Source organism: Uranotaenia lowii, chromosome 3 (assembly GCF_029784155.1).
Source record: "Uranotaenia lowii strain MFRU-FL chromosome 3, ASM2978415v1, whole genome shotgun sequence".
Taxonomy (NCBI): Eukaryota; Metazoa; Arthropoda; class Insecta; order Diptera; family Culicidae; genus Uranotaenia; species Uranotaenia lowii.
In genome coordinates, this window is record NC_073693.1 from 189,293,346 (window position 1) to 189,311,055 (window position 17,710).

General features: G+C 37.1%; 1 protein-coding gene across 1 annotated transcript in view; it reads left to right on the top strand.

Moving 5' to 3' along the window:
* Window positions 1-17,710, top strand: part of LOC129751932 (homeobox protein SIX3) — a 198,547-nt gene that overhangs the window by 12,476 nt on the left and 168,361 nt on the right. Inside the window, exon 3 of the mRNA XM_055747725.1 lies at window positions 8,433-8,682. Coding sequence (XP_055603700.1) covers window positions 8,433-8,682 — 250 coding nt within the window. The remainder of the gene's footprint in view (window positions 1-8,432; window positions 8,683-17,710) is intronic.

Consider the following 17,710-nt stretch of genomic DNA (forward strand, 5'->3'; position numbering starts at 1 on the left):
AAAGTCGAAGAAATAGTAGTAAAATCGGGAACTTAACAGACCCATTCGTAAATTAGCCTACTCCACCCCGTTATCGTTTCCAAGAGATTTTTTATTTCTAAGATCAACCAACTGCTTCGATAACATAAGTTTTTTGCTCAGACTTCTAGTAAATTATTATATTTTTAAATTAATATTAAAATTATACTTAAACATCCAATCTATTCAAATATTTAGGATAAATATCAGAAGCAAGTATAACTTGATATGACATTCGGAAAATAGACTCTACCGGCAACGAGCTAGGTAAACATATCAGTTATGATAATCAGGCATTCGGTTGTTAAAGATAATCATCTAATTCTCATGAGACCCTGTGTCAATAAATAAGCTATGCATTTCAGAAAACGCCTCACGTTGCATACTCCTAGCCAGCAAAACACTATCCAAAATAGGGAAGACTCAATTTGTGGCAATCAGAATATTATCGGTGGGTGGCGATTTTGTTAATTTGAATATTTTGAACATTTCCCAAGTCATGTAGGTTTGTTTGACTCATTCCAACGGTGCGTCAAATAATTCGGGAGAAGAAAAAAAATGAATTTTGTAATCACTTTAAGATGTTTAAATTTTACCAGACAAACTATTTATCGCCGTGCTTTGGTCAAGTTAATCTTTAAATAGCAACCAATAAAAAAAATCAGCGCTTCAAAGCTGAGTTTCGGTTTATTTCAAAATTAATTCAAGTGTTTTCCGGATGGCAACATTAGGTTACCACTTCGTCCGAAAAATCAATCAAAATATATTTTCATCTTTTGAAGTATTGTAGATGGCTAACTTCCAACAGATACAGTCAATCGCAAAATTGATCGTACACACATGGTTTACCAACTCTTTTCATTTATTTGGTGTGAAAAAATGGTTTAACATTTATTATTTTGATGCACATTAATTGATTGCAGATTTAGCTTTTGATCTGATCGCGACGATTTTCAAAAATATGTGTTGCTTATTTTATAATTCAAGAAGTTGATAAAAATCTCAAATAAGAGATATGCAACAGATACGTTTTATGCTGATTTGTTTTTCCAAGACACACGTTGGTTACCATGGCTAAAGGGTGATACGGTCAATATTTGGTCAAGGGAAAACGCGTGTAAATCGGTGAAATCGTTTATTTAAAAAACCAAATTAAATTTCTTTTTCAAGTTTAATTAGTATAAAATTCAGGAAAAATATTCAGTTAGGCTTCCGCTTTTCCAAATCCTAATTGCCGAGCCTTACGCTTAACCCCTGCCATAAGATTTTGTACAGCCACCTTGTCCACCTTTTTCGCCGCAGAAAACCAGTTTGTCTTGAACTGCTGCTCGTCCTTAGCAGTTTTTTTGGTCTTCTTTAGGTTCCGCTTGACAATAGCCCAGTATTTCTCAATTGAGTGGAGCTCTGGCGTGTTGGGAGGGTTCTTGTCCTTGGGAACCACCTGCACTTTGTTGGCGGCATATCACTCCATGGCCTTTTAACCGTAATGGCAAGATGCCAAATCCGGCCAAAACAGTACGGAACAACCGTGTTTCTTCAGGAAAGGCAGCAGGCGGTAATTCAAACACTCTTTCACGTAAATTTCTTGGTTGACAGTCTCGGAAGCTATGAAAATGCTGCTTTTCAAGCTACAGGTATACATGGCTTGCCAAACCAGATATTTCTTCGCGAACTTTGACAGTTTCATGTGCTTGAAAATATCTGCTACCTTTCCCCTTCCTTTTGCCGTATAAAACTCCTGTCCCGGAAGCTGCTTGTAGTCGGCTTTGATATAGGTTTCGTCGTCCATTACCACGCAGTCAAACTTCGTCAGCATCGTCGTGTACAGCCTCCGGGATCGCGCTCTGGCCGTCGTATTTTGTTTATCATCGCGATTCGAAGTCACTACCTTCTTGTAAGTCGAAAGTCCGGCTCGATTTTTGGCTCGATGCACGGTTGTAGACGATACACCCAGCTTATTTGCGGCATCTCAGAGAGAGAGGTTAGGGTTTCGCTTGAAACTACCGGCAACACTCTTTGTCGGCTCAGCGGCTTCCAGTTTTCGATTACCCCCGATCTAGACTTCCTGGCTGTCGACAAACGTTCCCCAAACACTTTTATTACATTTGTAATGGTTGATTTGGCAACATTTAGCGATTTTGCCAGCTTTGCGTGCGAGTAGCTCGGATTTTGACGGCATTTTGACAACTGAAGAGTGAATTCCAAAATCAAAATAGTAGCAACATTCTACACACACACACCTTCAAAATGAGGGGTGTTTAGGTTTTTTAAATGCAAAATTGAAAGAAATCTGTCAAGTTTATGCTTTATTTTTGTTGCCGGATCTCTTTAGATGGCGTTGGCTACATTGAAGGTCCATATAGAAGAATGATTGTTCGTGACAAAGCCTTCTTCATTACCTTGAAGTGACGTTATCTACGTACGGGTTACAGCCAAGGTCATTCAAGTACTAGCACAGACAAACAGACAGGACAAGAAAAATAGAAATAGTAATTGCTTTTTTTGCTATTTTCGAGCAGTTTTGTGAGTCAAATACTTCGAATGGCATTCATATTATTATTCCGGAGTTTTACTCTGCTTTTCCATACCTAGTTTAACAAATGCTTTCAAATTTTGCCATTCTAAAGTTAAAGCAAAGTAAAGGCTTCCGAAGCAATTGCTATTTTCTTATTCATACCACCCACTGCCTACCAATCAATTACAATTCCAAAATGGATCATGGTCACCTATGGCAATTTGGCGTTTCTCACTAAAACGTAAACAATCAATTTATCATTTGTTAGAGCAAGTTCACTGATGTTGGGAAAAAGTGGTAGAAATTTTGACATTTTTAAAATTTTACCATGCAAAAATGATTTCAAGATCTTTTGGCGTTGTATTTTTTTACAACACTGTTTCTATTTCAGCCGTATGTGATAGAAATATTGCTGTTTTTGCATCACAGCATGCGAAACTAACAACACATGTTGTAAAAAAACATGAAGGCCACAGATCTTGAAAATGTTTTTGCATGGCACAATTTTCAAAATGTGCTAAGAGCACCTGTATCCGTGGTCCAAACAGCCGGTTTAGACCCAAATTCCGACCCGAGCAACCGCATTGGTGATCCATTATACCAGTTTCAACTCAACTTTTTTTAGAGCTGGTATAAGGATTGATCCAAAACTGATGAGATTTGGATCCAATTTGACGCAGTTCTAAACCGTTTGACAGTTAATGGAACACAAGTGCAGTTGCCAGTTTTTTCATGGGATCGGATCTTATTTATTTGGTTCAATTCTTGTATAAATTAGACCCAAGAATAGACCACGAATACAGATGCCCTAAAAGTGTCAAAATTTCTACCACTCTCTCCCAACACCAGTGAACTTGCTCTTAAGAGAGTTTTTTTTTTCCTTCTATAAATTAGTCCTAAATTTTGTATTTCAGAAGTGACAGAAACTACTGTGCTTTTGCAGACAAATTACAATCTAGTTCCCATCCAAGGAGTTCAGATTGGAAGATTTCTGAAGAACTCGAAGGATTGGAGATGGCACCGGTATTTCCTTCTTTTCACACCGCTCACATTGACAACTTTATCAAGCATTTCTCCATGTTACGGAAAGAATATACTTTCGAAAGTAACGATCTTATGATCAACCAACCAAAGCTGAAAAGTCTTTCTGATTCAGAAAACCCAACAGGGTAATTAACAAAAAGGAAAAGGAGTGAAATAAAGTTAGCGAATTTTATTCAACATAAATGCAATTTATTAAAACTAAGTTAAAAAAAAAGACAATTCACATCGTGACACTTTTCCAAGATTCGCTATTTTGAGCCCTCAGGACCATCTTTTGGATTCGATATTTTCGTTTTCGAACACTTTTCTTTGAAATGTTTTGAGCAAGATCGATGGAAAAGAGAGACTTCCAGTAGAAGCTTCGATACAATTTCGCTTGAGTTCAAATAACACATGTTCGGCTGGATCTTTACTTCCGGACCATTTTTCTAATCATAAATTCTTTGACCAACGACTAACGCACCGGAATGAAACGAACATGATTTGCCACCTTATCCGCACAATAGTTTTTCTCTTTCATCACCTGGGCTATCGTTTCTGGTTTCCTTATTTGATGAATAAAGTAATAAATAAAAACTTAATGAAATAAATTAAGACCAAAATTTATCCTTTCGCACGAACGTTATTTTTCCTAACGGTAGTTTTGTTTGTTGATAATTCGAATGCAGTGGACTCTAGTGTCGGCATTGCCTAGCTTCTGAAAAATCTAAACCGGTTTGCGAAGAATGAAACACGAGCGTACCGTCTGTTTGTCTGTGGTACTAGATTATCTGACTTTTACAGCAAGTAGGCTTGGAGAGCGCGGTGAAGTGGGGTGATGTTCGTTATCTTTGTTTACAAACTAGCAGTATGCTTAAATGAAAAGACAACCTTTTTTTGTGATATTCGAAAAAACAAATTCAAACAAATTGATTTGTCATCACAAAAATATGAAGTTTGTTAGATCGTTATTAAGTTTTTAACATAAGTCAATTGATTTCTTTTTTCCGGGATTTAAAGAAAAATAATACATTGTTTGCTTTCCACAAAAAGGAACGTCGATGAAAGTTATTATTCATACTCATGGTCCAAATCCAAATATCCAATGCAAAAAAATAATTTCCGATGAGCTTGAAGAATGAATCTTCAATCTAAAGCTCTTTTCAAAAGAATCGAATAACTAACATCGGTGAAATTGATAATTTTAAATGCCATTCTATATAAAACTGTTAAATTTTCCTAACGATTTTTGTAAGTAGGCAAGCATGCTGTGTACATACATGGAGCTTTTCAGTGAGGCCTACTCGTTTTTTTTTCATGTACTATGGGTTTGGACCACGGATACAGGTGCCCTTGAAGCAAGTTCACTGGTATTGGAAGAAAGTGGTAGAAATTTAAACTCTCCAGCACATTTTGAAAATTATACAATGTCAATTTTTCCAAGATCTGCGGCAGTCAATTTTTTTACAATACTATGTCTATTCTAGCACGCTGTGATGCAAACATGGTTGGATTTATATCAGATACGCCTGAAATAGAAACAGTGTTGTAAAGAAATTTGACGGCAGCAGATCTTGAAAAATGTTTTGCAATGTAAAATATTCAAAATGTGCAACAAGTGTCAAAACTTCTAGCACTTTCTTCCAACACGAGTGAACTTGCTCTTAGGTACAGGTTGCAGTCATTGAATTGAAGGTAAAATTTCTTAGTAAGCTATTGGCGATTTGCAGCTCTAAACGACGTTCAGAGGGCACTTCGATCAAAATGATGATGTTAAGTAGTATTATTTCCAAAACATCAAGAAAAATTCTAAAGTTTCGGAGTTGTTTTTCATATTCATAGGGATTTTATTTGAGGAAATGGTAAGAAAGTGAGAATTACGCTATCGTTCATATATTTTGAAACGTATTCGTTTTTGTATCTGCGTAAATTTTTAGATTTCCGGAAAAAATTGTGATATGCCAACTTAGAGCGATCTGGGCAGTTTAGGCTTTTGGAATCAAGGCCATATTTATCAAGAAACCACTCGTATTATTATAAGCTCCAACATTACTGAGTGTACTGAAGAATTTATTGGATTAACAAGTTTTCGAAATATTCAATTCGATTCAAGTCGAGTTTGAAGAAATATAACTGTGGACAAAAAACTAAACGCCCGTACCTTCAAGCATTCAGATCATAAATGCTAGAGGGAGAAGGAGCAAAGAGAAAAGTGCTAGAGAACGTGTATGAAGAAAACCGTTTCCCTACTTCCAACATGCAATTGGCGAAAGAAGGAAGCTGCTTAAAATAAAAAAGACCTTTAAATTTGATTCAAATTTGACTCCTCCAAAGTCACAAAAATTGCAGGATTGAATAAGGTATCCCATTTAAAATGTAAAATATTTAATTAAACGTTCAAGATTTGAGAATAATTAGAATGGATCAATTTAGATGATGGAATCATTAAAGAGATAGAAATATTAACCCTTTTTTTAATTGAGAAACATTATCAGATTGGTATCAACCTTCGAAAAAAGGCTTGTAAATTGACTAATAGTTCAAAGGAATTTCGCAAGGTTAAATGGAATAAGAATTAATCAAAATTCTTATGGTAACGAAAACAAGAAGGGTGACGAAAAAATGCAAAACTTTTCCAGGGTAGGGAACTCAAATAAAATTTTGTAGTTCATATGTATTCATTCATATATTTTATTTAAATTGTATTTTAAATTCTGAATCATAAATTTTATATTCTCAAACTTTAAATATCTCTTTTTTAATTTAATTATTCATGAAGCAACAAGGAACGGGACCAAACGACATATTCAACACAAACAAATGATATTCGTTTGTCGATAATTTATTCACGGAAAATAAAAAAAAGGTAAAATGTACCTTTTTGCGAGGTGAATTTTTTCCACCCCTCTTTTGAGGTAAATTTTACCTTTTTTCAATTCACCTAGCAAAAAGGTAAATTCTACCTTTTCGCATTCACCTAGCAAAATAGTAAATAATACCGTTTTCCCATTTACTGATTTAAAAGGTAAATGATGGTTGGTTTGATTGGTTTCTTCAATAAGGATTAAAAAAATACAAAATAAATTCAAAAATTATATTTACAAATTATATTTAAAAATTATATTTAAAAATTATATTTATTGGAGATAAAAAGTTATATTTATTGGAGATAAATAGGGACTGGTAATTCGGCTTCGCTTTCATCTGAGCCGCCATGGCCGCTGAATCCTCCTGCGTTGCGTACATTCATGATCTCCTCCGTTCGACTAATCCGGTCAGGTTCGGCTTTTCCGGCTGGAGGATGACGTGGAATACACCGTCATCCGGTGCCGATCTGAAACAAAAGCAATGTATTATGATGAGAACCAGCACAACTAAATGATATCTAAGAAAACACTTACCTTTCTATTCCGATTTTCACATATTAGGCACACAAAACTTGTTCCTGAATGACAAAACAGCTTAACCTCAATAAAAGGGGTTCGGCAAATTGTTACCTTTTTTCGAGAAGAATTGTACCGTTTTGTTTAGCTCAATCCAGGTCAACTTAACCTCGCTACGAGGTAAGCTTTACCTTATTTGGATTTACCTTTTTTTTCTAGGTGAATTATACTTTTTTATTCAGCTCAATTCAGGTGAACTTCACCTTGCAACGAGGTAAGATTTACCTTTTTTGGATTCGCCTTTTTTCTCGGTGAATTGAACCTTTTTTCCAGTTCGATTCAGGTAAACTTTACCTCGCTGTGAGGTGAGTTTCACCTCGAAGAGGTAGAAGTTACCTTTTTGGCTTTCACGAGCGTTCACCTTTTTATCTCGGTAAATTTTACCTTTTTATTATTTTTCGTGTTGGGTTCTGAAATTCAGCTCAGGTTGAATACTGGAAATCACTAATCTTCTGGTAAATGGTTCGCGAACCTCAGCGAAACCATTTACCATTTTGTGTTCAGCAAATGTTACTGAAATGTGTTCAGCAATTGTTAGGTGAAACATTGGTTCAAAGCTTCATAATTCTAGTTTTAATCCTCAATCGATACAGCTTCCTCGTGGTTTGAATCTAAAAAAATTTGCCAGGAAAACCAATAAAAAACTTCACATTCTCATAGAAATGGTTTATAAATAAGTAAAATAAAGATTTTCTTAATAGATTCAGTCATTATAAGTGTCTTAAATTTAATAGTTTCCTCAAAAAATGTAATTTTCTAAACAATTTGTATTCACTGCCATGTTGAAAAACAGCTATCATCACCCTTTTGTTAGTTCCGTAATTGAAATACAGTTGGCGTTGCATGTCAAAAAGTTTTGCTGCAAATCGCCAATAAAGCCTCATAGCCCCCTTTTTGATTGGCATCTTGATATCCAACGTCGAGTGTGGGTTCAGAATTCATAAGAATTAAAAAAAGTAGGCCTTCCAATGGTCTTCGGTTGTGTAACAAATGTGTCACTGGAAGAAAACGAGTGCTGAAGCACCATTTTAAAAAAAAAGGAATTACAGATACGAACGGATCGATGTAATACTAAATTCTCACACCTATTTTAATTGCTTTTACAGACGCTGCGCGGTTCAATAAAAAACGGCAAGCAATGCGATAAATCAATCTTCCGTATCTCTCGGTACAAGAGCACTCCGCCACATGGCGACACCTCAATCTATTGACTTCAATTTCCTGTCGCAAACAGTTGAACTGCGGGTATCTCTATGAAGAAGAAGCCGGTCAACGAGCAGCGGCCGACCAACAGAAAAAAAAATAGAATTTTCACTTTTCTAACCTGGTTTTCTCGGTTTCTTTTCATATTTCCGTGATTCTTCTGGCTGGATGGCGTGATTTTTTCCTGCTTGACGTGTCCCTTTCGCGACTGGATTTCGCGCCCGCCGAAGGTCCCGTCGATAAGTACCGTGTCCGGAAAAAATTTCCGCTTCCCCGGACGATCTGGGATGGCGAACAGAAGACACACTGCTTCAAAGAGCGGACGCGCAGTTTGCTAAGAGAGTGGTACTTGCAGGATCCGTATCCGAATCCGACCAAGAAGCGGGAACTGGCCCAGGCCACCGGTCTCACACCGACACAGGTGGGAAATTGGTTTAAAAATAGACGCCAACGGGATCGAGCTGCGGCCGCCAAAAATAGGTAAGTCGATTTTGCTTGACAATTTTTTTTTCTCATCTTTTGCTTCATTCTCCGCGCTATCTTGTTGCTGAATGTATGCACATGGTTCCGTTGGAGTTTCTAGTTGGATTTTTTTTGTGAGACAATTTGGCATCACCAGCATCGTGTCGTCGTCACCATCGGGTGAAATGTGACCGAGACTTTGACTGTGTATCACAATTTCTTGCGGAAAAAGATCTCTGGTGAGTTTTCGTTTTTTGGACAAACACCATTTGGTGCAAACGTTGGGTAATCGCGGTTTTCCTGTTTTTTTTTCGTAACTCTAAAGTCCGAGAATCATCTTGAATGGGTATAAAGTTTTTTGATCGATTTGTGTTTTTTTTGTGTAAGCATGGATATTATCCTTCACCCATTTAGAATACATGCCAGCTTCATATATCTAACTTAGTTGAACTGCAAAGTATTGAATTTAACAACGAATGAAATCTTATTCAAAACCAAAATGTGTTCGAACACTTTCAATTATAGTCATCAGTTACCATGATAATATTCTTCATTATCAGTGAAAACAATCCTTGAAAAATATGTAGCAGACGCTATCCCGAGTCCAACTATCCATAACGGGAAAATGCACTTAATTGTGCCCACTAATTGACAGCAGTTATTGGTTTCTGCAGCTATTGGCAAATGAACGACACAGATATGGTCTGGCCAGCAGAACCGGAATCAATGACGTTCCACGTTTCCCCCGGCAAATTGAAAGGTGCGATGAATCGTTTGCCCAGCATGGCGTCTCTTGGCGTCATACATGTCTGAGATAGGCCGTTGTCGTCGATCTCGGAAGAATCCTTGCGCGTACGTACTTGGATGGGCAACACGGACATGAGTTCGGTTCGCTACCATCATGCATAATGCATAAATAAGTATGTAACACCCAACGAGAAACAACTGTAATAAACGGTCCCTCGTGTGTGGAAGCAAGTTTCCCTTCCAACTCAACGGATCCATAAAATCATGTTGGTGAACATATTTTGTCATTTGTAGCTTCCAATTACTTTTTATTGTTTACTGGTGCGGCTGTCAGGGACAGAAGTAACCAGTAAGTTCTGGGCAGTGGGTATGTTACTCGGTGATTCAAGAGTCCCACCTGTACGAGCTCCGTTCATTAGTCATTCCGTCGACAAATGGCTACATTCTCGTGACAAAGCACATCAGACTCATGATGATTGCGACCGAAAGGTGCCGGAGCTCATGTTTGACATGATGGTTGCGAGCACGTTCCACATGACATGGCCTAAACGAAAATTTGCTACTTGCAGTTTATTGAAAATAAATAAATCAATGCTCCGGGTGTCTCTAACTCAAGGTTGAAAAGTTGATTTTTTTAATGGTTTCCTGAATGTCTATAGTTACGTAAACAAACTTAGAGATTTTAATCGGGTAAGATTTGTAACCTGATGTTCCAGTGAGTAAATTAGATTTCGATGTTTAGCAACCATTGAATAACTACTGGAAGTAAATTGATATTATAGACTGTTCTAGAAATTATAAGCATTATGCCAAATCGGGCCAAAATATGACGGGTCCATGACGCTGCTTGATCATCAGCAATAAACGTTTCTGGAGGCATTCATTGATATCTACAGTTCTGGGTGTTCATTGTTTCCGAGGTGACGTACGGACTAGATATTTTGTCGCACTTGCAAATTGCCTGCCATACCATCACCTTCTTGCCAAAATTTTCGATGTAAATGGCCTTCTCCGTTTCGGGGATATCCTTGTCCTTGCGTGTAATGAAGTATTGTGGCCCAAGAAGGGTTTTACAGTCCAATTTCACATATGCTTCATCGTCCATGATAATGCGGTACGTCTTGAGCCCAAATCGCTCTTTAGCACGCATCACGTTAGACGTCGCAGGACTTACAGGACCAGATTTTCGACCACTCCTCGGTTCATCTTCAAATGTACAAAGTTCACCATATTTTCTAATAGCTGTCCGTACGCTCCGATGCTCATATCCTCTTCTTTGGCCAATTTTCTCACTGAAATTCGACTCACAGTACACGATTTGTGCACGATACTTTTTCTCTTCTCCGTAGTAAGACCACGCATTTTGAAATGTAATCACAAACTTAATGTTTTTTTATGTTATCACGTACCGAAATGTGTAAACAAAAGGACGCAGCCAGTAAACTGCAAAAAAAAAATCTATTCAAAACCACCGTTAATTTCTGGAACAGTCTATATTTTTCAACATTTTCCCAAAATTCTTCTGTTATGTCTCTAATAAGATTTCAAGTTTCCCTTCGATTTGCAATGTTTTTGATTTTAAATAATGGCCAAGATTGATTCACAATTCTGATTCTGAGATTAGATCTCAATGCTTTGGATCTAATTCAAATTTTTAATTGTCAAAAAATATTATTCAGTGTGTTAGAATTTTTCTCGTTTGATTGTCATAAACAAAAGTAATATTTGGAACGGCGCGTTTCTGATTTATTGAGCATTTTGCCATTTTTTATGTCTAAATATTAAATAAAGACGTGTATGGCATTGACATCTGAAAAGTTAATTCCGACTAAAATTTAGTGGAAAATAAACTGTTTGTAAATGTATTCAAGTCCCAATTCAGTTTTCAAATTTTTGTTCATAATCGTAATGAAATTCGGTTACAGCCGGACCCGGATATTTTGGCACCGGTCAGCTGCTGGTTTCCGAAAGGAAAATCATTAAAATTCAGTAATGGATTTTCTGGGTTACCAAAGTCCTTCCGTTTGTCTGTATGAGGGAGCTGGTTCTATGCAGTTTTTCCACCCCGCGCGCCGCAGACGACCGACACCAACAGAACCGAACGTTTTCTGTTTCTGTGTGGTTTGTTTTTCTTTTGATTTTATGTGTGAGATTTGCGGTGTGACACTATATACCCGTCTGAAACACGAAAGGACAGAGGGGGATGGGGTGCGGCCGAGATGGCCAAAGCTATCAGTATTTTTGCTTTGCTGTGGATTAGGAGAAATGTCATAAACACTGTAATTATCTCGAGACATAACACTGTGGTTATTAGCCGGGGATTATGAACACTAATTTGGCATCCCGGGGCTGCACGGCGAAAACTTTTCTTCGCATTGTCTCCACAGCATACATACACACTATTAATTTTTTGGTGTAAATTTATGTCAAATAAGATGCACATAATTGAAGCATCACTTTTGACATAAAATTACACTGGAGAAAACAGAAACGCTTGAAGCCATAAATTCTAAATCATTAATTTTATGACATATTCGACGCAATATTAAATCATCGATGATGTAAATTTATGTGAAATTGGACGCACACACGTGAAGCATCTTTTTTGACATAAATTTATATCATTTCAAAAATTACATTGCGTTGTGTAACGTTCGATCTTTTCTTAAGCCTAGTCCACACTCGGCAACTTGAAATGCGATCTCGGTTGCTGAGACTTGTTCATGTTTATATTATCAACTAAACGAAGAGATGCTTGTCTCCAGTCTCCCGACAAGTATGGGGGACTTTCAGCAACCAAAATGTAAACATAAACAAGTCTAATCAACCGAAATCGCACTTCAAGTTGCCGAGTGTGCACGAGGCTTTAAAAGCAATTAGTAGGAAATGTCATCTTTCATGTTCAAAAGCAATGAAGCTGTATCCGTGGTAAACAAGTTTTATTTCAATAACGTTACATTATTCCTAGTTTATTGCCAATTCATGGTAGGAAATCATTATTGTTTATTGACACAGCATTTATAATTTCGCTTTAAGTTTCTATACATAAGGTTATTTTAATTTGTCTTTAACAACAAAACGATACATATCATAAGCATATTCGTCTCACGCATAATACAATCTGTAAGTTTAAATTTAGCTGGCAAAGACGATGTGAGCAACTACAGCACTAGAATATGTTCAATTAAACGCCTGAGTTTATACACTCCATTATACAAATGAGTCAAATAGTTCCACATTTTCCACTGATAGCCTTATACGCCTGTATATAGACAATAACTTTATGGGATGATAATGGTTTCTAAGGCTACGATTAAAAACTGCTGATACAGTAGGTTACTGTTAAATTACATAAAAAGGTTTATAGCAACAGATGCTGAAGATATAAACGTAGCTAAAGTTCTAATAAAAAATGTACTTTTATTTTTAATGAATCTGAACTTCATGTCAACATATATTTATGTGCATTAGTCTTTATGAAGTCCAATTATCTGATTCTTTTCAATCTACGGTCAAATTGAGAACATAAAAAAAACATTCACTAATTCGTCCTAACTTTAGCAAAACATGATTATCAAATTATTTTGTTTGGCATGAAAATTCATTTTTAACCTTGACTTGGTAACTTCAAATTCTTCAACGGCATAGATCATAACTCAAATATCAGATCTCTGAGCTTCTTACCTTGTTCGAGCAAAATTGATTTGTTTGGTCATAGTTTGAAAAGAATACCGAGATGTTAGGAGATTATTATAACCACATTCATAAAAAAAATAATACCAATATAGTATTTCAATCGAGACTGAAGATCAAAAGGAAAAGAAATTAGTCTTGTTTGGTTCAGCAGTTTTCACTGCTGCCAACAATTAAAAAATTAATCGTGAAATTCTTTTCAGAATAAATGGAAAATTACGACAGGCCTCAATTGCAAATTCTGTCTAGTTTATTTGAACGCAACATGATTAGCGTTCCTAATGTAAAGAAACTTTGATGCAGAATTCACCACGATTGACAAAGTAAACATATGAAACTTGAGAAGATTTAAGTGACTTCAAGATAATAACAAGAATCGGAGTTTTACAAATATTGGTATCAAGCAAATGATATTTTCCGTTTTTCTAATTGTAATTTTTACCGCTATTGGATAGACAAAGTACGTTTTAAAACTAAACAAAATACATAAGGAAATGTAAAGAACAAAAATGTACAACACATAATTAATTGCCTACACAAAGGCGTTTAAAAAAAGTCTTTATAGCATCTGCCTTGTTTTCTCTTCGCTTATTAATAGGTAGGAAATATTATAAATGGGTGATAAATCAATAATATAACAGTCCTTTCAATCAAAGCACTTGGGATCAGAGTGATGTAATTGCCAAAATCATCAACATATAATTTGATTCTTCATATTCATTCTATCTTAAACTGGTAAAAAACCTGAAAACCGATTTTTTTATTTTCATTTTTTCGATAAAATGGAAACTGCTCGACCTCAAAAAATATATGGAAAATCGAACACCTTAACAATTTTTAAGCGTCTTTTCTCGAAACTATTATTTGATCACTTGCGCCTAAACGCCTCAATTTGCACCAAGTGTGCATTAAAGCATAGAGTATAAAACATGCATGAGCATGCTAAACCTATTATTGAACTGAGTTAGGTACTTGCACCCTTCTGTTTCTACCTACAAATGTTTTTTTTAATTTGTTGAGCCTGGCCAAGTGTCAACTTAAACTTAAAAAAGCTAAACGGTTCTATTTAGCGCATGGCGGCAAAAAGTAAAATTTAAGTGCTTACCGAACTATTACCACAATATACTTTTGTGATACTTCACTGCGGGTTACTTTTTTGTCTGCTTATTGGATAAACAAATCCATCCAATATTTTGGAAACCACTAGGTCAGGAAACTGGATCAGCTGGTTCAGCTCAGCAACTTTTTTCGGGGGACCGCTCATTGGAGTGTAAGGGCACCAGCTAGTTCCGGAGCGTGGCTGGGCGACTCTTCGACATTTGCTATCCTATCCTATATGTTTTCCTAAAATATAAAATTTAATTTTGTATTTCAATCACAAACAAAATAGTAAGTCATACCTTGCTGTCCTTGAAGGGCATCGTGTGCAGCGGGAACTCACATTAGAAAATATTGTTCCGTGTCCGTTGGCAAATGATTTTTACGTGGCAGCATATAGATCCGCTCCCATTGTCGAAATCCATCACAGTTTAAGTCGATGTCACTATTTCCATCCCCGAACCGCACCTGCTTATATAAGCTTTGCGAAAGACGTAAGCAATTTTCCGAAACAAAACAAAACAAAAACCCATTAGCTTTACACACTCATTTTGTTTAGACTTTAATTGTGTTTAAAGGCACATAATTATACATCATTCGAAGCTTAATTTTGGGTCGTTTAGACATTTAGGTTCAAAGTAATGTAAAATTAGATCAGATTTGAATTAGATGAAACAATAATTTAGGTGTTGAAGCGTTTCTGGCTCGTTTAAATTTAGAAAATTTTTGGTGTGTACCATTTGGAAGTGTAGTTGCAAAATTTATGAACTTTGCATACTCATTGACCTTTTTGCAAAGTTTGGCGTATTTTTCTTTCACTAAACATTTGGATTTTCTTTGCGAGAAGTTTACCTGAGTCCCTTGAGCTTAGGATTGCTTTCAAGGTGACTTTCGGAAGTCCTGGATAAGATTATTGTTTTTGTAAATATTGTGGCTATTAGGACGGATTTTTGATCGTAATTACTGTTCTGATCCCTACAAATTGATACCTGACTGCAGTCGCAAAAGCACTGCTCTTTATCGGACCAATTTGCTTCCTCCTTTTCAACCATTTTTTCCTCCAACTATTGACCATTAATGCTACTGCTACTACTGCACACATTGGGTAGACCTGGTTTTCACTTTTCTTCCCTAAACCAAACCACAAACCCGGTGGCAAACATTTCAGAATCATTATTATTTTCATGTTTACCACATACTTTCCCGCCCTCTTGTTTAACCTCACTCACAACAACGTGGAGCAACCCGGGGGCTGCTCAAACTAGGGTTCGTAGCAAGGGCCCCGGAGGCCATAAAGGCTACCACGAAAAGCCAGCAAGAAAGGGGTCGAAAGCAAACTTCGAAGCCAAAAGCTAGGACGGATGGATGGACAAGGCCCATCAAACCAAGTGGATTGGGGGAGGGAAGCAGGCAGCCGTGATTGAGCTGTATATTGCTGCTGAATGACTGGACGATTGACTGCTGCACGGGACCAGTCAAAAGAGGTGGACAATCATTACGGTTTTATAGACTGTTGCCCTCCTCCTGATTCTGCGAACTGCTGTTGCCGAGAAGGTGTGCTTCTTCCAGCCGTGACCAACAAGATGTTCTCCGGCCAGACACGGTCAGATCTTGTTGCTTCTAATTCAATTCTTTGTTGTGTCTATTTGTTCATCAGTCTACAGCAACTCAATTTCGAGTAATGTAATTGATTGGAAATAGCTTCTGAATTAGTGGATCTTTGGAAGGTATCACAGTACAAACAGTGTGGTTTTTTTTCTCCTCTCCGAGTCGATTATTCCACAAAGAGCGCACATTTCGTAACGATTTGTCGAGAACTATGGGCCTGTAAAGCAAGTAAAGCAAGTTAAGTATCGAAGATACACAATACTAATATGTAAAAAAAATCTTTGGAAGAAACGAATACTTGAGATTGGCTCAGAGCAATATAAATCATTTATTCAACGGGACACCCCCAAGATTGGTGCCTTAAGGTGAAAAAATGACTTCCATTAAGTTTCAGCTCATTTGGCTGTAGCACGACTTCACATTTGTTTGAAGACTTCCGCCAAAATGTGTGGAAAATCAATAGTAAATCACTATTTATGTTCTATAAAAAAATCCAACACGCTTTGCAGTTCAGAATTTAAGAATTTCTAGTTCCAACTTCGAGGAAGAAGTTTGTAGAAAATTGTTATTCATAACAAGTAGACTATGATGGTGAAATGTTTGCAATTTAATGTGTGACTATAGGGTGTCCCATTCCGGATGACGTTTAAACAGCCAATTTCTGATGGATGTTGTTGTTTACAGTTTAACTTAGAAGTCTGTGTTTCACTTTTCATAATCTTCGTGAAGAAGCATTTCCCCAGAAAAGCGCGAAACTATCATGCACAAATGGAGTTCCATTCCCTAACATTTCGCTGAGTAAGTTGGCGAAAATGGAAGAAATAAACGTTGGAGCGTTCAGCAATTTGACTCGAAAGTATGGAGAAGAAAGCAGCTTCGTGGACAAAAAAATCTGGGCAGAAACCTTGTCCGGCGGACAAAACATTGAAACGGAAAGTTTTGAGTGCTTAGGCCGGTAAGAAAACTGCCTCAGTTCAAGATGTGACCAAAAACGTGAATCCCTCTCAGCACTGTCCATCGTACCAAGATAAGATTAGGTCTCAGGACAAAGCGCTTCCGTCAAACCAAGTGCTCGTAAATTATAAGATCATCTTCTGTATGGAAAATGGTGTGCGTTATCATCGACGACGAAACCTATTGCAAATTTTGATTACAATACGCTTCCGGGTGACCAATATTACACCGTTTTTGATAGCCAAAGTATAGACGAGGTGGAGAGATCAATTTTCACCGAAAATTTCGGTAAAAAGGCAATGGTTTTGGGTGTGGCATGCATTCCGAGTCGTTCGTGACTACTGACTCAATAAATACAGCTGTCCGAGAGTGCCTGAACCGTCGAATGCTCCCCATAATCCGCTAGCATAATCTGCTCCCAGTACTGTTTTGGCCGGATTTGGCATCAGTTCACTACGCAAAGACACGATGGCTAGGTATCAATCCAACAAAGTCCAAATTGCACCGAAAAATATGAATATGTCAAATTGACCTCAAGTGAGAACGGTTGAAATTTTTTGGGCCCTTAGCAAATCGTATTCGAGCAAATATGTGAAGCCTGCAGATTGTACCGAAAACTTCGCAAAAAACTGAAAAATCAGAATTCGTTTTAAGCTAGAAAACTCAGAAGAGTGACGTCACTTTCGACCATTTCGCGACGCATATTGCCTAGGATAAATGAAGCTTCCTGACAACGACGCTTCACGAAGCAGGCTTTGTTTATGTTTATTCAAGGAAGTTCAATACTGCGCGTTCTCTTGCACTAACGTAGTAAAAGTGTACCTCATTGGTAAAAGTATCATGTTCTGGAAAGAACCAGCTCCGTTGAACCATCCTAATGCCATACTTCTAGCGTTAACGGTTGGTGTTGTGCGCCAAAATAACATCGGTTTTCCTCGGACACGAA